We start from the raw sequence: 13,094 nt of genomic DNA, 5'->3' as shown, positions 1-13,094 counted from the left end.
TCTTTGGGCTTGAAGAAAAGTGAGTAGGAGAAACAATGACGGCAACAGGCGTAGGAGTGACAGCCCCCTCACCTCAGTAGCACTCGTCCATACCTCTGTTCTGCTATACAGTTTAATTGCAATGAAAACAGAACGAATGACAATGATTGCCGTTACCCACTTAAAAAGCCAAGAGGAGCTGAGATTCGAAAACACTGGAACACAAACATTATGGAGGGGAGGTTTTAAATTAAAGATGAGTTCGTTTTATTTTGCTGAAAATTTTATTTTTGCAAGGTCATGCAAAAATACAACCGACATTAGGAGTATACATGTACATAAATGAGAAGTAACCAATATCTACGACCAACGCAATAGTGATGCCTCAATGCGGAGGTGATATAAAATAAGTTTAAGTGACCAAGAGTTTTTAAAGATCGAGGAGGGGGGGAAAGAAAGGAAAGAGGGAAAGAGGGGTGGATGGGCTAATTCCACATTAGGTTAAGCGAGTAGCTAAGAGGAAAGGGTAAAGAAAGTGAGGACGTATAAAAGAGCAAAGTCAAGACAGGGTGAGCGAGCTTGGAAGAACGAAAGCCATAGGTCCCGTACCGTTGTGAAAGATCATGTGGTCCATACCAAGTACCAGCCAGACTCTATTGATTATGGTCTAAAGGGATGCGGGAGCCGCTGCAATTTGGCATGTGGCTGCCGAGAGACTCTGTCTAGCTAAACTTCCAAAGGCACATTGTCCCGAAGAACCGTTTGATCAGATGTTTGATATCAGTCCAGAAATGTGCTAATTTAGGACATGTGCACCCAATATGGAGGAAAGTACCCTCGTAGAAGCACCCCCGCCAGCAGCGGTCAGAGGAGTCAGGGAGGATCTAATGGAGTCGCACATAGTACCAGCCAAACAACACCTTATATTATCTTTACTTTTGGATGACTTCATTTTTACCTACCGCGTGGAAGGAAAGTCGTGGGCGCTACAAGCGTATTAGCCTAAGGCGGCCAGAACCCTTATTCAGGCCCTGACAGCCCACAGGCTCAGTTTCTGTGCACACTAGACAATGCTGTAGCTAATGGGCCATGTGAGCTGTATCGGGAGTAAGACTGGTCCTTTCCACCCGTTATGGAGAACTGTAGATATGCACTGTAGGACCACTCAAGAAAATACAGTAATGCATCGTTTCATATTGTGCAAAAGTGGCTTATTTTTACATGGACATACCCCCGTTGTGTTCTCTATGTTCTACGCAGACAATATGTATCCTGGGAGTAATAAAAGTCACTTCAAAGTACATTCATCCCTTTAATTGGAACTTTTCATTTTTTTGTCCCCTACAGCACTGATAGTTTTATTATTTATTTATTGAGCTTTATTTATATAGCACCTACATAATATACATAATATTGTTTTACCATCAATTATGTATGAAATAGCTCATGCCAGTAAGGGGGCAGAGGTACTGCCTTTATTTCAAAGGTAACAAGTTAATATTGCAGCGTTACAGCTGTGAAATGCGCCTAGTTGGTTTAAAAATGTCATATACCGCCTCCTTCAATCATACAGCTAAAAAATCTATGTGTGCCGCAAATAAGTCAGGAACGCAGGCTTAAATGCTCTGATAAAAATATGAACCAATGTTTTCATTTTGCTAGATACACACAGATATATTGCGTTAAGGATAAGCGCAGACAACAATTGTCTTCTTGCTTTGAATAAATAAGTCAGGAATGCAGCCAAATATTTCCAGGCTCCATCCCTTGAAGTTTATTACAATATCTTATCCTCCACAAATAAATTTTGAGTTTTCATTTATGTTCAAACCCAGAAGCACCATTGTGTCTATCCTGTATTCAGCTCGCCCCATCTCAGTCTGCTAATGTGTGACCAACCCCCTTTCCACATAAGGTGCTCCGCCAGCAACGAACCTCATATTACTGCACTTTGTGCCTCATGCCTCAGTTATGAGACTGAATCCTAGTAAACAGATAAGCTGTGATGTTGTTGTAAGGCTACTAATGCTGTGAACTTGTACAGGATTTATTCACCCCACGCGTTTTACCTTTGCTAAGTCCTGCCATCGGCCTTGTGCCTTTGTGAGGAGATAGTAGTGAGCCTGCTCACAGGCTAGATCCGCAGAGTCCTGGCTTTGTTTTGGCCTTTGAGAAATAACAAGAGTCGTTATTAATAAAATGAATGAATTAACATATTCATGCGAGAGTGTGAAATAAAACCATTGTTCTGATATATCCTCCCAGACACTGAGATCATTTATCCTGCAGTGCAGAACCAAACTTCCCAGAAAATGGAATTAAAATTAATAGTATTATTTAGTCATATGTGTACTGCGCTCTCTTTGTATCTGGATGTATATGAGATAACGTTTGATTCAGAAACACAGGCAGTGCTCTGAAGGATATAGTATATATTATACTAGGTCACAATAAGTAGTATACAGTATCTTCACCTATGACCAAGGTCAATGATTCACACCATTTTTCCAGTATATTCGGGTATACATGCAGAAGTCTAGAGTAAGGATTTAAAAAAAACAACATTTTTTTTTAATATGTTTAATTTATTTTTAAGGTGTGTTTGACTTGAACCAGAGCCAACCCTCTCCTGCTTGAACCATTAAATGCAAAGGAAACTTGCCGAATGGTCGCATCCACCAAGCAACTAACACTTTGGGGCATATTCAATTGTGGCGTTTCCGCGGCGCTCTAAACCTACTACCGTTATTACGGTAGTAGTTAGCAGGATTTCAGCTCGCGGCTCTGAAATCCAGCGAGAAAACTACCGTAATAAAGTTTACCCGCCCATTATTACCGTAATAACGGTAATAATGCGCGGACCGCGAGATTTTCTGCGTTTCCGACGACAATTGAATATGCCCCAATGTATTTAAAATGGACACATTTGCCGAAATGGTTTGGAAATAGCAAAAGAAAACCCAACACATTTATAATGTAGGACATCAGCCAACGTTTGGAAAGGTTTACCTGTAAGATGAGTTGAGCCAGGGAGGACAGTCCTCTTTTTCCTGCCTTCGTACTAAGTTGAGGAAATCTGTGTAATTTAGAGTAGAGGTTAGGTTCAGGCCCAGGAGGCTCAGTAAACGCTCGTACTCCTTCTGGGTGATGAAGAACATGAAGCTGTCCAGGAGATGGCGGAAGTCATGCATCGTGATAATGCCGTCATGGTTACTGTCTATTTTATAAAAGGCGGCGTATGTGTCCTAAGGGAAATAGATGGGTATAGAAGCATGTTTACCGTGTAGACTAACATAAAACAGACAGAACAAAGGAAATATACTGTAGATGATCCTTTGTGTTCTTAATTATATTCCCACCTATACTCTGACATGTTCACCGGCCTACACATCACATCATGTTACCCAGCCTTACATGGCTGAAGATGGTACACAGTTGGCATTTGCAGTGCACTATGTAAAGATGTAGCTACACTGGGCTCATCTCACGGTCAGCAGAATACATCCATTTACCCACTCAGTCATTGCCGGACCACGGAAGTTGGGCTGCTCTAATATTAAACAACGCATAGATATAGTAGTAATGTTGTGTGTTTGGTCGACTGACAGTCAGAATATCGGGATTCCTGATTTTACGGTCATTTTACCACCTCAATGAGACCTCCATAGAAAACAACCTCTCTCTTAGCCACCCAAACCCCAAACAAAGATCCAAGCCCAAGACCTCTGTAGTCCTTGTCCAGCACTCATTGATCATAATACTCCAGACTCACACACGGAATACGGTCACACAGGAACGGACAACAGCGGGACTGTCGGCTATAAGCTGAAAGAGCGAGTCTCAGCCAACCAGTAACCCTATATGGGGAGATGTTTCATACACAGCTATTTCTATGTTCTATCTTGAATTGCAACCAGCGCTGGTCTGTCCATAGGAGACAAAAAAAGACAGGAGCAAATCTAAATTTTACATTTTTCTATTCCCGCTGATCTCCGAAACTTTCATAAATGTATTTGTGTATGTTTATAGTAATCTGATCCTTTTTTGGTTAGTAGTGTTATAGGGTTATACAAAGGGAGCTTATCAAATCATCATCCCTATTGGAAGGTGTGTTTTAGCCAAGTTCCAATGCAGCTGAATGCAGACCCCGGGAAACCACAGATTTATATGTACCCATAAGGCTGCAGAAACAAAAAGCCTGGGGGGGACGGGGGGACATACACTAGGAAGCATCTCGTACATTTCATACTTACCCCATATCCTTCTTTTAACTTATCCGGGAGCTGGGTGAGACACTCCTCCGCAGTCATGTAATGAGTCTTGGTGTTGTTCACTCGATGGTTGGGGCTATTATGTAACTTATCCCCGGGTCCATCTCCTGATGGGGCTGGGAACGGAGACATCCAATGAGACTTCACCAACGCTAACACTTACATGGTCATTCTGACATAACACGTCAATTATATATTACTACTTTCAAAACATATCACATTCCTACTCCTCCTTCTCAAATGGCTAAAATAATATGAATTTGATTTAATAAATTCAATTAATAAATAACAAGTCAACAGAGAGAAATGAAACATTCATTACAAAAGTTAGTTTCTGGCTTTATTATATCATGGTCTAGAGGCCAATGGTTCTCAAAACTTAGGTCTGCAAGTTTTGTAGATCTCCCAGCACAGGGGGGGGGTATAAAATAATTCTGGGACACTGATTATTCTAGTTGCGCTCCTGGGTGGAGATTTCTAAAGCCAACAATGTTTGTGGGGCCTGAAAATGGTTTTGAGAACCTATAATATCCTAAACAAAACCATATTTAATTATTAAACACACCAGTGGGAAATTGAGTAAGGGTAACACAAACATTTCTAGTCCTCAATCTTCTGGAGTAGCAGTGGAATTAAGTACTATACATAGTAACTAAGGTTGATAAAAGAGGCAAGTCACAAGTTCAACCTTTCATAAGCTCTAATTATATATGCATAGCTGAGTATTTAGCAGTGTATTTCAGTAACGGTCCAGTGACAGGAATAATCTTCATGGTATTTTAGAGCAGCAGTGAAGGGACAGGGTTTTTTTCCCAAAATATTCAATACTGAAAGGTCACAATACACTCTGCCTCTAGGGGGTGCTGTAATTATGTCCGTTGATATTCCCAGCTTCTGATTCATAGAAGCTAAAGCAGTTCCCAGCCATGTATATAAGATTTTAAGTTAATAAGGAATTTGCATCCAGTGAGTATTTCAAACACCGGCAAAATGTAAACAGTGAAAATGCTAAATTAACATTTTTTTGATTTCGCCTAAATCATAAATCCCCCACTTGCGTCGACGCTGTACAACTGAAATTCAGGTGATTATACGTGGAAAATGTACCTTCAAATAATGACACAAAATCCAGATAACTAAGCCCTTCCTTTGTGAATCCCAACTTATCGGTTAAGTCGTTAAACTGATCATCATTTAAATGCAGCTGGTGATCCTGCAGGACCTGCGGAAAGGAGAATTAAACCGATTCAGAACCATGTGGCTGCGGTGGATGTGTCAATTTTTAAAAGGTGCAAATTATCAGACAACAGCCGGAGCAGCTCAGAGATTTACAGCGAGGGATCTGTGATTTAAAGTCTTTCCAAGTTTTGAAAAATTGGCAAGTGTGTTAATGAATGGAAGGAGGTCTCTAAGGAGAGCGAGCTTCAGTCTGAGAAATACTGCCAGGGGGGAGCCACAAAACTCCAGAACTTTATTTCTTCCTTTCAAAAGTTTCATCTGGGTCTCGTGGGTAAAATCTCTCTTTCTCTTGGGAAGAAATTACTTACATAATTAGGGCTTGACGGATACATTGTAATGAATTATTTCTGCAGATCTAACTACATGAATGACACCAGGCACCCAAAAATGAACCCTCAATATTGTTGACAGCAGAAAAAGATATATTTATATATATTTTAACAACAAAAAATATTTACATTTTGTTCATTTAGTCATTGTAATTGAAATTAGACACACATATGTACTGGGTTATGTTCCATTCAGGTAAATAAGCAAATGTAGTGATACATTCCCTCTCTAATAATGGTATTATTTTAATACCCAAATTCAAAGGGGGTGGAGCCAAAATGACGGGATTCACCACGATTCGCGTCATTGAGGCTTCCATCCTGCCCACTTCACTAGGAGGTGGGCAGATGCGGGAGAGTGCCCTGCTCTCCCGGGAGACCGGGAGACCTAACCGAAATTTGGGAGTCTCCCAGACATTCAGGGAGGGTGGATAAGTATGATATAGCATAAATTCTTTGGCAAACACTGATCCCAATCATAAAATAATATTTCTGTAGTTTACATTTACAGTCTTCTTCTTATAGTTATTTAATTAACTTAATTTATATAACGCCACCATATTACTCAGCGCTGTACAGAGGATATTTGTCACTCACATCAGTCCCTGCCCCATTGGAGCTTACAGTCTAAATTCCCTAACACACACACACTAGGATCCATTTTTGTCAGAACCCATTAACCCACCAGTATGTTTTTGAGTGTGGGAGGAAATCGGAGCACGCAAACACGGGGAGAACATACAACCCCCTACATATAATGGCCTGGTCAGAATCAATCTCATGACAAGCCAAGGTGCCAATCCAATCATGTGCAGATATGTCCGTAGGACACTTTCAAATAATGGTGGCCATTTATGAAGATGGTGCACGGTAAAGGTGGCGTTGCCCATAGCAACCAATTGTCTACTTTCATTTTTAGATGCAAGCCCCTAGGGTCACCGCATCTATTGTGTTTATTTTTTAAAACATGGAAAAGCAGGAGATGAAATGTAGCCAATCAGGGCATAAGAATTGCAACATCAGCACATAGTATTTAAGCACACTCAGCTATTGCCCACGTGCTCCGTCTTCATGTAAAAAGCATATACAGTGCGGGAGGCGCATGTCCATTAAAATGGGGCATAAAAGTGTTCACAAGATTGCCCCCTGGAAATTAAATAAAATTAAATAAAATAGAATGACTTTAACTTGCTATACAGATATGTTATGATTATTTAACACAATAAAATATATGTTAAATAATGAACATCAACCAAAACGAGAGCGATATTATAAGGATTTTATTTCCATATAAAAAAGCAGAGCTTTGAAAAACAATCTGTAAAAAACCGTCTTCTGCCTCAGTAGTAATTGGGGGGAAAAGCTTCCAGATTTGTCGGACGGAGAAGCATCATCTACGCCGCTCTGTGGTTTCTGCAGGATGTGTTAATTGTAAAGTCCGGGCTATGGGACGTGTTAACAGGAAGAGATATCTCTCATTAACAACTTGACATTGTTCTGGGTGTGCTAAGAAGTCTCCCAGTACAACAGAATAATCGTGTTATCACTGTGAGCCCAGAGACAACCTGCGATCGCTATTATGTAACATTTCACAATTAAACAGGTTTGACAGACGATATGCCATTGAGAATTACTGGGACGGATGAAACAGTCTTTTTTTATTACAATCCAGGTGATCATTTGTATCCACCTAGTTGTATCTATAATGTTGGTTTGAGGTGGTCCCCAGTGACAGACTGGCCCTGCGGAATACCGGGGGAAACCCACGGCGGGTCCAGCCACTTACTCCTGCGGCACATACGTGCGGAGGAACTAGATAGTGCTTGTTAGTAGTAATGTCGATTCAGGTCTTTGTGATATCAAATGAAAGGTGCCGACGAGGCAGGAGCAGGGAGTGAGTATAAGGTGGAGTTATTATGTAACGGGAGAAGGTAGAACATACTAGGGGGGGTGGGTGTTATTCACTGGGGGTAGTAAATACTGAGGGGCTCGTTATATCACTGTGTCTACTAAAACTGACTAAAACATGATCAGAATTGATTGGATGTTGATGGGCGGGTTTGATAACGTGAAAGATGATAATTGCCTGAGCGGCATATGCCATCGTTGTGCAATCACAATATATGTAAATCTTTAGATCTATATAATATATATATATATATATATATATATATATATATATATATATATATATATATATATATAAATAAAGAATAGATAATGCTGATAGCAATATATAAGAGTGATTTTGTAAAACCGAGGCGGACGTGATCTCCACCAAACAAAGGGAGCTCTATGGGGACAAAGTGTATTACGGCAAGAACAAGGATAGTGGTTATGGTAAAAGAAAAATTACTGCAACAAATATTCACACTGAACCTTCTCAGACACCGTAACATCAGATCATGAGGAGAATACTAGAAGTCACCGAATGTCCACATGTCACGGTACAATCACCCCAACAGTCAGATGTGTCTACACATGATAGATTCACCACATTAACATCACCTAACGGCACAAATCCCATCGTTATTGTTAGAGATTATTGTTAGAGATGGGGGTCACTGGAACCCCCCCCCCCCCAATACAGAGAGAGTGGACAGACCTCCTTCTCTTCCCCGTTTCTGGTGTTAAGTGCTAGTCTCGCTCTTCTGGCTGGTTAAGCCATTATGTGGGCCCCAACCATTAGTATCAGAGGTGGCCCTTCATGCCCCATGTGTGGCTCTGTATCTAATACAGTACTTACCTTCCCCAGGCTCCTCTTTGCCAGTTCAAGCCTGTCATGGCAGAGCATAGTAACCAACAGCCTATCCCATAATACCACTCATGGCCAACACAGACCGTAAGCGCTGCGCATACAGAAGGCCGGGACCTGCCGGTAAGTTAGACTGTTGTGTTACTATGTCTGTGCACAGCATCTGTCAGAGCTCTCCAAGATAAGGGGGACATGGGAGGCTGCAGGAGCAGGGAAGGTAAATATCTGTCCCACACACACTAATACGTGGATATATACTATAAAAGACCAGTGAGAGATTACACTAAGTATGTGACACTTTGGGGAAACCCTCATTTTACCCTTAGCCTAGATAATACAGCCATCCTGATGTGGAAGAATAAAGGGATAGCTGCTATAAAGGATATCTGTGACCCAGGAGGCCTGTTTTATACCTGCCAACAACTGAGAGAGACAAAGCTCCCAAAACAATCACTTCTATATGTATCTACAAGACCGATATTATGCTATGTGCAGTACTTTGTACAACACTACTTTACCAGCACCTGATACATTCAAATCACTACTACGCTTTCTGATTAGAAATAAATATAGGATTAGATACTTATATGATGATTTAACCTTAACTGACCTAGACACTACTTGGTCGAAGACGTTAACCACATGGTGAATGGCTATTCCTAGCTTACAAGACCCCAGACCTGTTCTAGATCACTATGAGGGTATAATGAAAGCACTGACCTCCTCTAACTTACACCTAAAGACAATCCACCGGCCGTATTTGTCGCAGAGCCAACAGAAACATATGGAGGACACTGAAACGGGCCATTGCCCAAAATGCAAACATTACAAAGCCTTATTCTACCAGCTCACTGCTCACATTCTTAGGTCTCGCTAATCAACCGTGCACCCCCCCACCAACCCCCCCCATTGCCCTTTCTAACCAACATGTCATCTATTTTACCCCCAATGTCATGTTATTTCCTATACAAAGCTCCATTGGTTTGACATTTGGTTTAGACCAGAACAATTTTTTTTTTGTGTTTCTTATTGTATTATATTATTACTATATTGCATTTTTTTTTTATATATATATATATACATATCTTTTCTCTCTTTCAGTTGTGAGTATTTGATCCCTCTTCTTAACACATACTACACAGATATTCCTGTTCTGGAAACAATTATAATGTAAAATTCTGATACAGAAAGTCAAGAAAAACTGAGAAACATGTAGAAACACTCCCTACACCAGTGGTTCCCAAACTTTTGCAGTTCGCGGCACCCCTAGAGTCTCCAAATTTTTTCATGGCACCCCTCCAAAATAATTATTGAGCAGTCCTGTTTTAGAAGTAGTTGGGTCAAAAAATTGTAATAAGTATTTAGGTCAGGACAGAAATACTTATTTAGTTGTATGCAAAAATGCCCCCTCTGCATCCAGACACTCTGCCCTCAGGCACTCTGCCCCCTCTGCATCCAGACACACTGCCCCCTCTGTATCCAGACACACTGCCCCCTCCTCTGCTCTCTGTCACGCTGTCCCCCCTCCTCTGCCCTCTCTCACACTGCCCCCCCTCCTCTGCCCTCTCTCACACTGTCCCCTCCTCTGCCCTCTCTCACACTGCCCCCCCTCCTCTGCCCTCTCTCACGCTGCCCCCCTCCACTGCCCCTCTCACGCTGTGTCCCCCTCCACTGCCCCTCTCATGCTGTGTCCCCCTCCACTGCCCCTCTCACGCTGTGTCCCCCTCCACTGCCCCTCTCACGCTGTGCCCCTCCTCTGTCCCCCTCCTCTGCCCCGCTGTCACCCTCCTCTGCCCTCTGTCACGCTGTCCCCTCCTCTGCCCCTCTCACGCTGTCCCCTCCTCTGCCCTATGTCACGCTGTCCCCTTCCTCTGCTCTGCTGTCCCCATCCTTTGCTCTCTGTCCCCCCTTCTCTGCCCCGCTGTCCCCAACCTCTGCTCTCTGCCCCCCTCCTCTGCCCCGCTGTACCCATGCTCTGCTCTCTGTCCCCCCTTCTCTGCCCCGCTGTCCCCATCCTCTGCTCTCTGTCCCCCCTTCTCTGCCCGTTGTCCCCATCCTCTGCTCTCTGTCCCCCCTTCTCTGCCCCACTGTCCCCATCCTCTGCTCTGTCCCCCCTTCTCTGCCCGCTGTCCCCATCCTCTGCTCTCTGTCCCCCCTTCTCTGCCCCGCTGTCCCCATCCTCTGCTCTCTGTCCCCCCTTCTCTGCCTGCTGTCCCCATCCTCTGCTTTCTGTCCCCCCTTCTCTGCCCCCCTGTCCCCATTCTCTGCTCTCTGTCCCCCCTTCTCTGCCCCGCTGTCCCCATCCTCTGCTCTCTGTCCCCCCTTCTCTGCCCGCTGTCCCCATCCTCTGCTCTCTGTCCCCCCTTCTCTGCCCCGCTGTCCCCATCCTCTGCTCTCTGTCCCCACTTCTCTGCTCTCTGTCCCCATCCTCTGCTCTCTGTCACCCCTTCTCTGCCCCGCTGTCACCATCCTCTGCTCTCTGTCCCCCCTTCTCTGCTCGCTGTCACCATCCTCTGCTCTCTGTCCCCCCTTCTCTGCCCCGCTGTCACCATCCTCTGCTCTCTGTCCCCCCTTCTCTGCCCCGCTGTCCCCATCCTCTGCTCTCTGTCCCCCCTTCTCTGCACCGCTGTCACCATCCTCTGCTCTCTGTCCCCCTCCTCTGCCCCGCTGTCACCATCCTCTGCTCTCTGTTCCCCTCCTCTGCCCCGCTGTACCCATGCTCTGCTCTCTGTCCCCCCTTCTCTGCCCCGCTGTCCCCATCCTCTGCTCTCTGTCCCCCCTTCTCTGCCTGTTGCCCCCATCCTCTGCTCTCTGTCCCCCCTTCTCTGCCCGTTGTCCCCATCCTCTGCTCTCTGTCCCCCCTTCTCTGCCCCGCTGTCCCCATCCTCTGCTCTCTGTCCCCCCTTCTCTGCCCGCTGTCCCCATCCTCTGCTCTCTGTCCCCACTTCTCTGCTCTCTGTCCCCATCCTCTGCTCTCTGTCCCCCTCCTCTGCCCCGCTGTCACCATCCTCTGCTCTCTGTTCCCCTCCTCTGCCCCGCTGTACCCATGCTCTGCTCTCTGTCCCCCCTTCTCTGCCTGCTGCCCCCATCCTCTGCTCTCTGTCCCCCCTTCTCTGCCCGTTGTCCCCATCCTCTGCTCTCTGTCCCCCCTTCTCTGCCCGCTGTCCCCATCCTCTGCTCTCTGTCCCCCCTTCTCTGCCCCGCTGTCCCCATCCTCTGCTCTCTGTCCCCACTTCTCTGCTCTCTGTCCCCCTCCTCTGCTCTCTGTCCCCCCTTCTCTGCCCCGCTGTCACCATCCTCTGCTCTCTGTCCCCCCTTCTCTGCTCGCTGTCACCATCCTCTGCTCTCTGTCCCCCCTTCTCTGCCCCGCTGTCACCATCCTCTGCTCTCTGTCCCCCCTTCTCTGCCCCGCTGTCCCCATCCTCTGCTCTCTGTCCCCCCTTCTCTGCCCCGCTGTCCCCATCCTCTGCTCTCTGTCCCCCCTTCTCTGCCCGCTGCCCCCATCCTCTGCTCTCTGTCCCCCCTTCTCTGCCCGTTGTCCCCATCCTCTGCTCTCTGTCCCCCCTTCTCTGCCCCGCTGTCCCCATCCTCTGCTCTCTGTCCCCCCTTCTCTGCCCCGCTGTCCCCATCCTCTGCTCTCTGTCCCCCCTTCTCTGCCTGCTGTCCCCATCCTCTGCTTTCTGTCCCCCCTTCTCTGCCCCGTTGTCCCCATCCTCTGCTCTCTGTCCCCCCTTCTCTGCCCCGCTGTCCCCATCCTCTGCTCTCTGTCCCCCCTTCTCTGCCCGCTGTCCCCATCCTCTGCTCTCTGTCCCCCCTTCTCTGCCCGCTGCCCCCATCCTCTGCTCTCTGTCCCCCCTTCTCTGCCCCGCTGTCCCCATCCTCTGTTCTCTGTCCCCACTTCTCTGCTCTCTGTCCCCCTCCTCTGCTCTCTGTCCCCCCTTCTCTGCCCCGCTGTCACCATCCTCTGCTCTCTGTCCCCCCTTCTCTGCCCGCTGTCACCATCCTCTGCTCTCTGTCCCCCCTTCTCTGCCACGCTGTCACCATCCTCTGCTCTCTGTCCCCCCTTCTCTGCCCCGCTGTCCCCATCCTCTGCTCTCTGTCCCCCCTTCTCTGCACCGCTGTCACCATCCTCTGCTCTCTGTCCCCCTCCTCTGCCCCGCTGTCACCATCCTCTGCTCTCTGTCCCCCCTTCTCTGCCCGCTGTCCCCATCCTCTGCTCTCTGTCCCCTCTTCTCTGCCCCGCTGTCACCATCCTCTGCTCTCTGTCCCCCCTTCTCTGCCCTGCTGTCCCCATGCTCTGCTCTCTGTCCCCCCTTCTCTGCCCCGCTGTCCCCATCCTCTGCTCTCTGTCCCCATCCTCTGCTCTCTGTCCCCCCTTCTCTGCCCCGCTGTCCCCATCCTCTGCTCTCTGTCCCCCCTTCTCTGCCCGCTGTCCCCATCCTCTGCTCTCTGTCCCCCCTTCTCTGCACCGCTGTCCCCATCCTCTGCTCTCTGTCCCCCCTTCTCTGCCCCGCTGTCCCC

General features: G+C 46.4%; 1 protein-coding gene across 2 annotated transcripts in view; it reads right to left on the bottom strand.

Annotated features, from left to right (window-relative positions):
- Window positions 1-13,094, bottom strand: part of EFCAB6 (EF-hand calcium binding domain 6) — a 122,655-nt gene that overhangs the window by 32,252 nt on the left and 77,309 nt on the right. For both annotated transcript variants that reach the window (XM_075210276.1, XM_075210277.1), the window contains exons 17-20: window positions 5,358-5,472; window positions 4,233-4,366; window positions 2,989-3,224; window positions 2,049-2,145 (exon numbers count right to left, since the gene is read on the bottom strand). In XM_075210276.1, the coding sequence (XP_075066377.1) occupies window positions 2,049-2,145; window positions 2,989-3,224; window positions 4,233-4,366; window positions 5,358-5,472 (582 nt within the window). The remainder of the gene's footprint in view (window positions 1-2,048; window positions 2,146-2,988; window positions 3,225-4,232; window positions 4,367-5,357; window positions 5,473-13,094) is intronic.

The sequence above is a fragment of the Mixophyes fleayi genome, chromosome 4 (genome assembly GCF_038048845.1).
Source record: "Mixophyes fleayi isolate aMixFle1 chromosome 4, aMixFle1.hap1, whole genome shotgun sequence".
In the NCBI taxonomy this organism is placed as follows: Eukaryota; Metazoa; Chordata; class Amphibia; order Anura; family Limnodynastidae; genus Mixophyes; species Mixophyes fleayi.
Note: the sequence above shows the minus strand (reverse complement) of the source record. Positions and strands in the feature narration are given on the sequence as shown.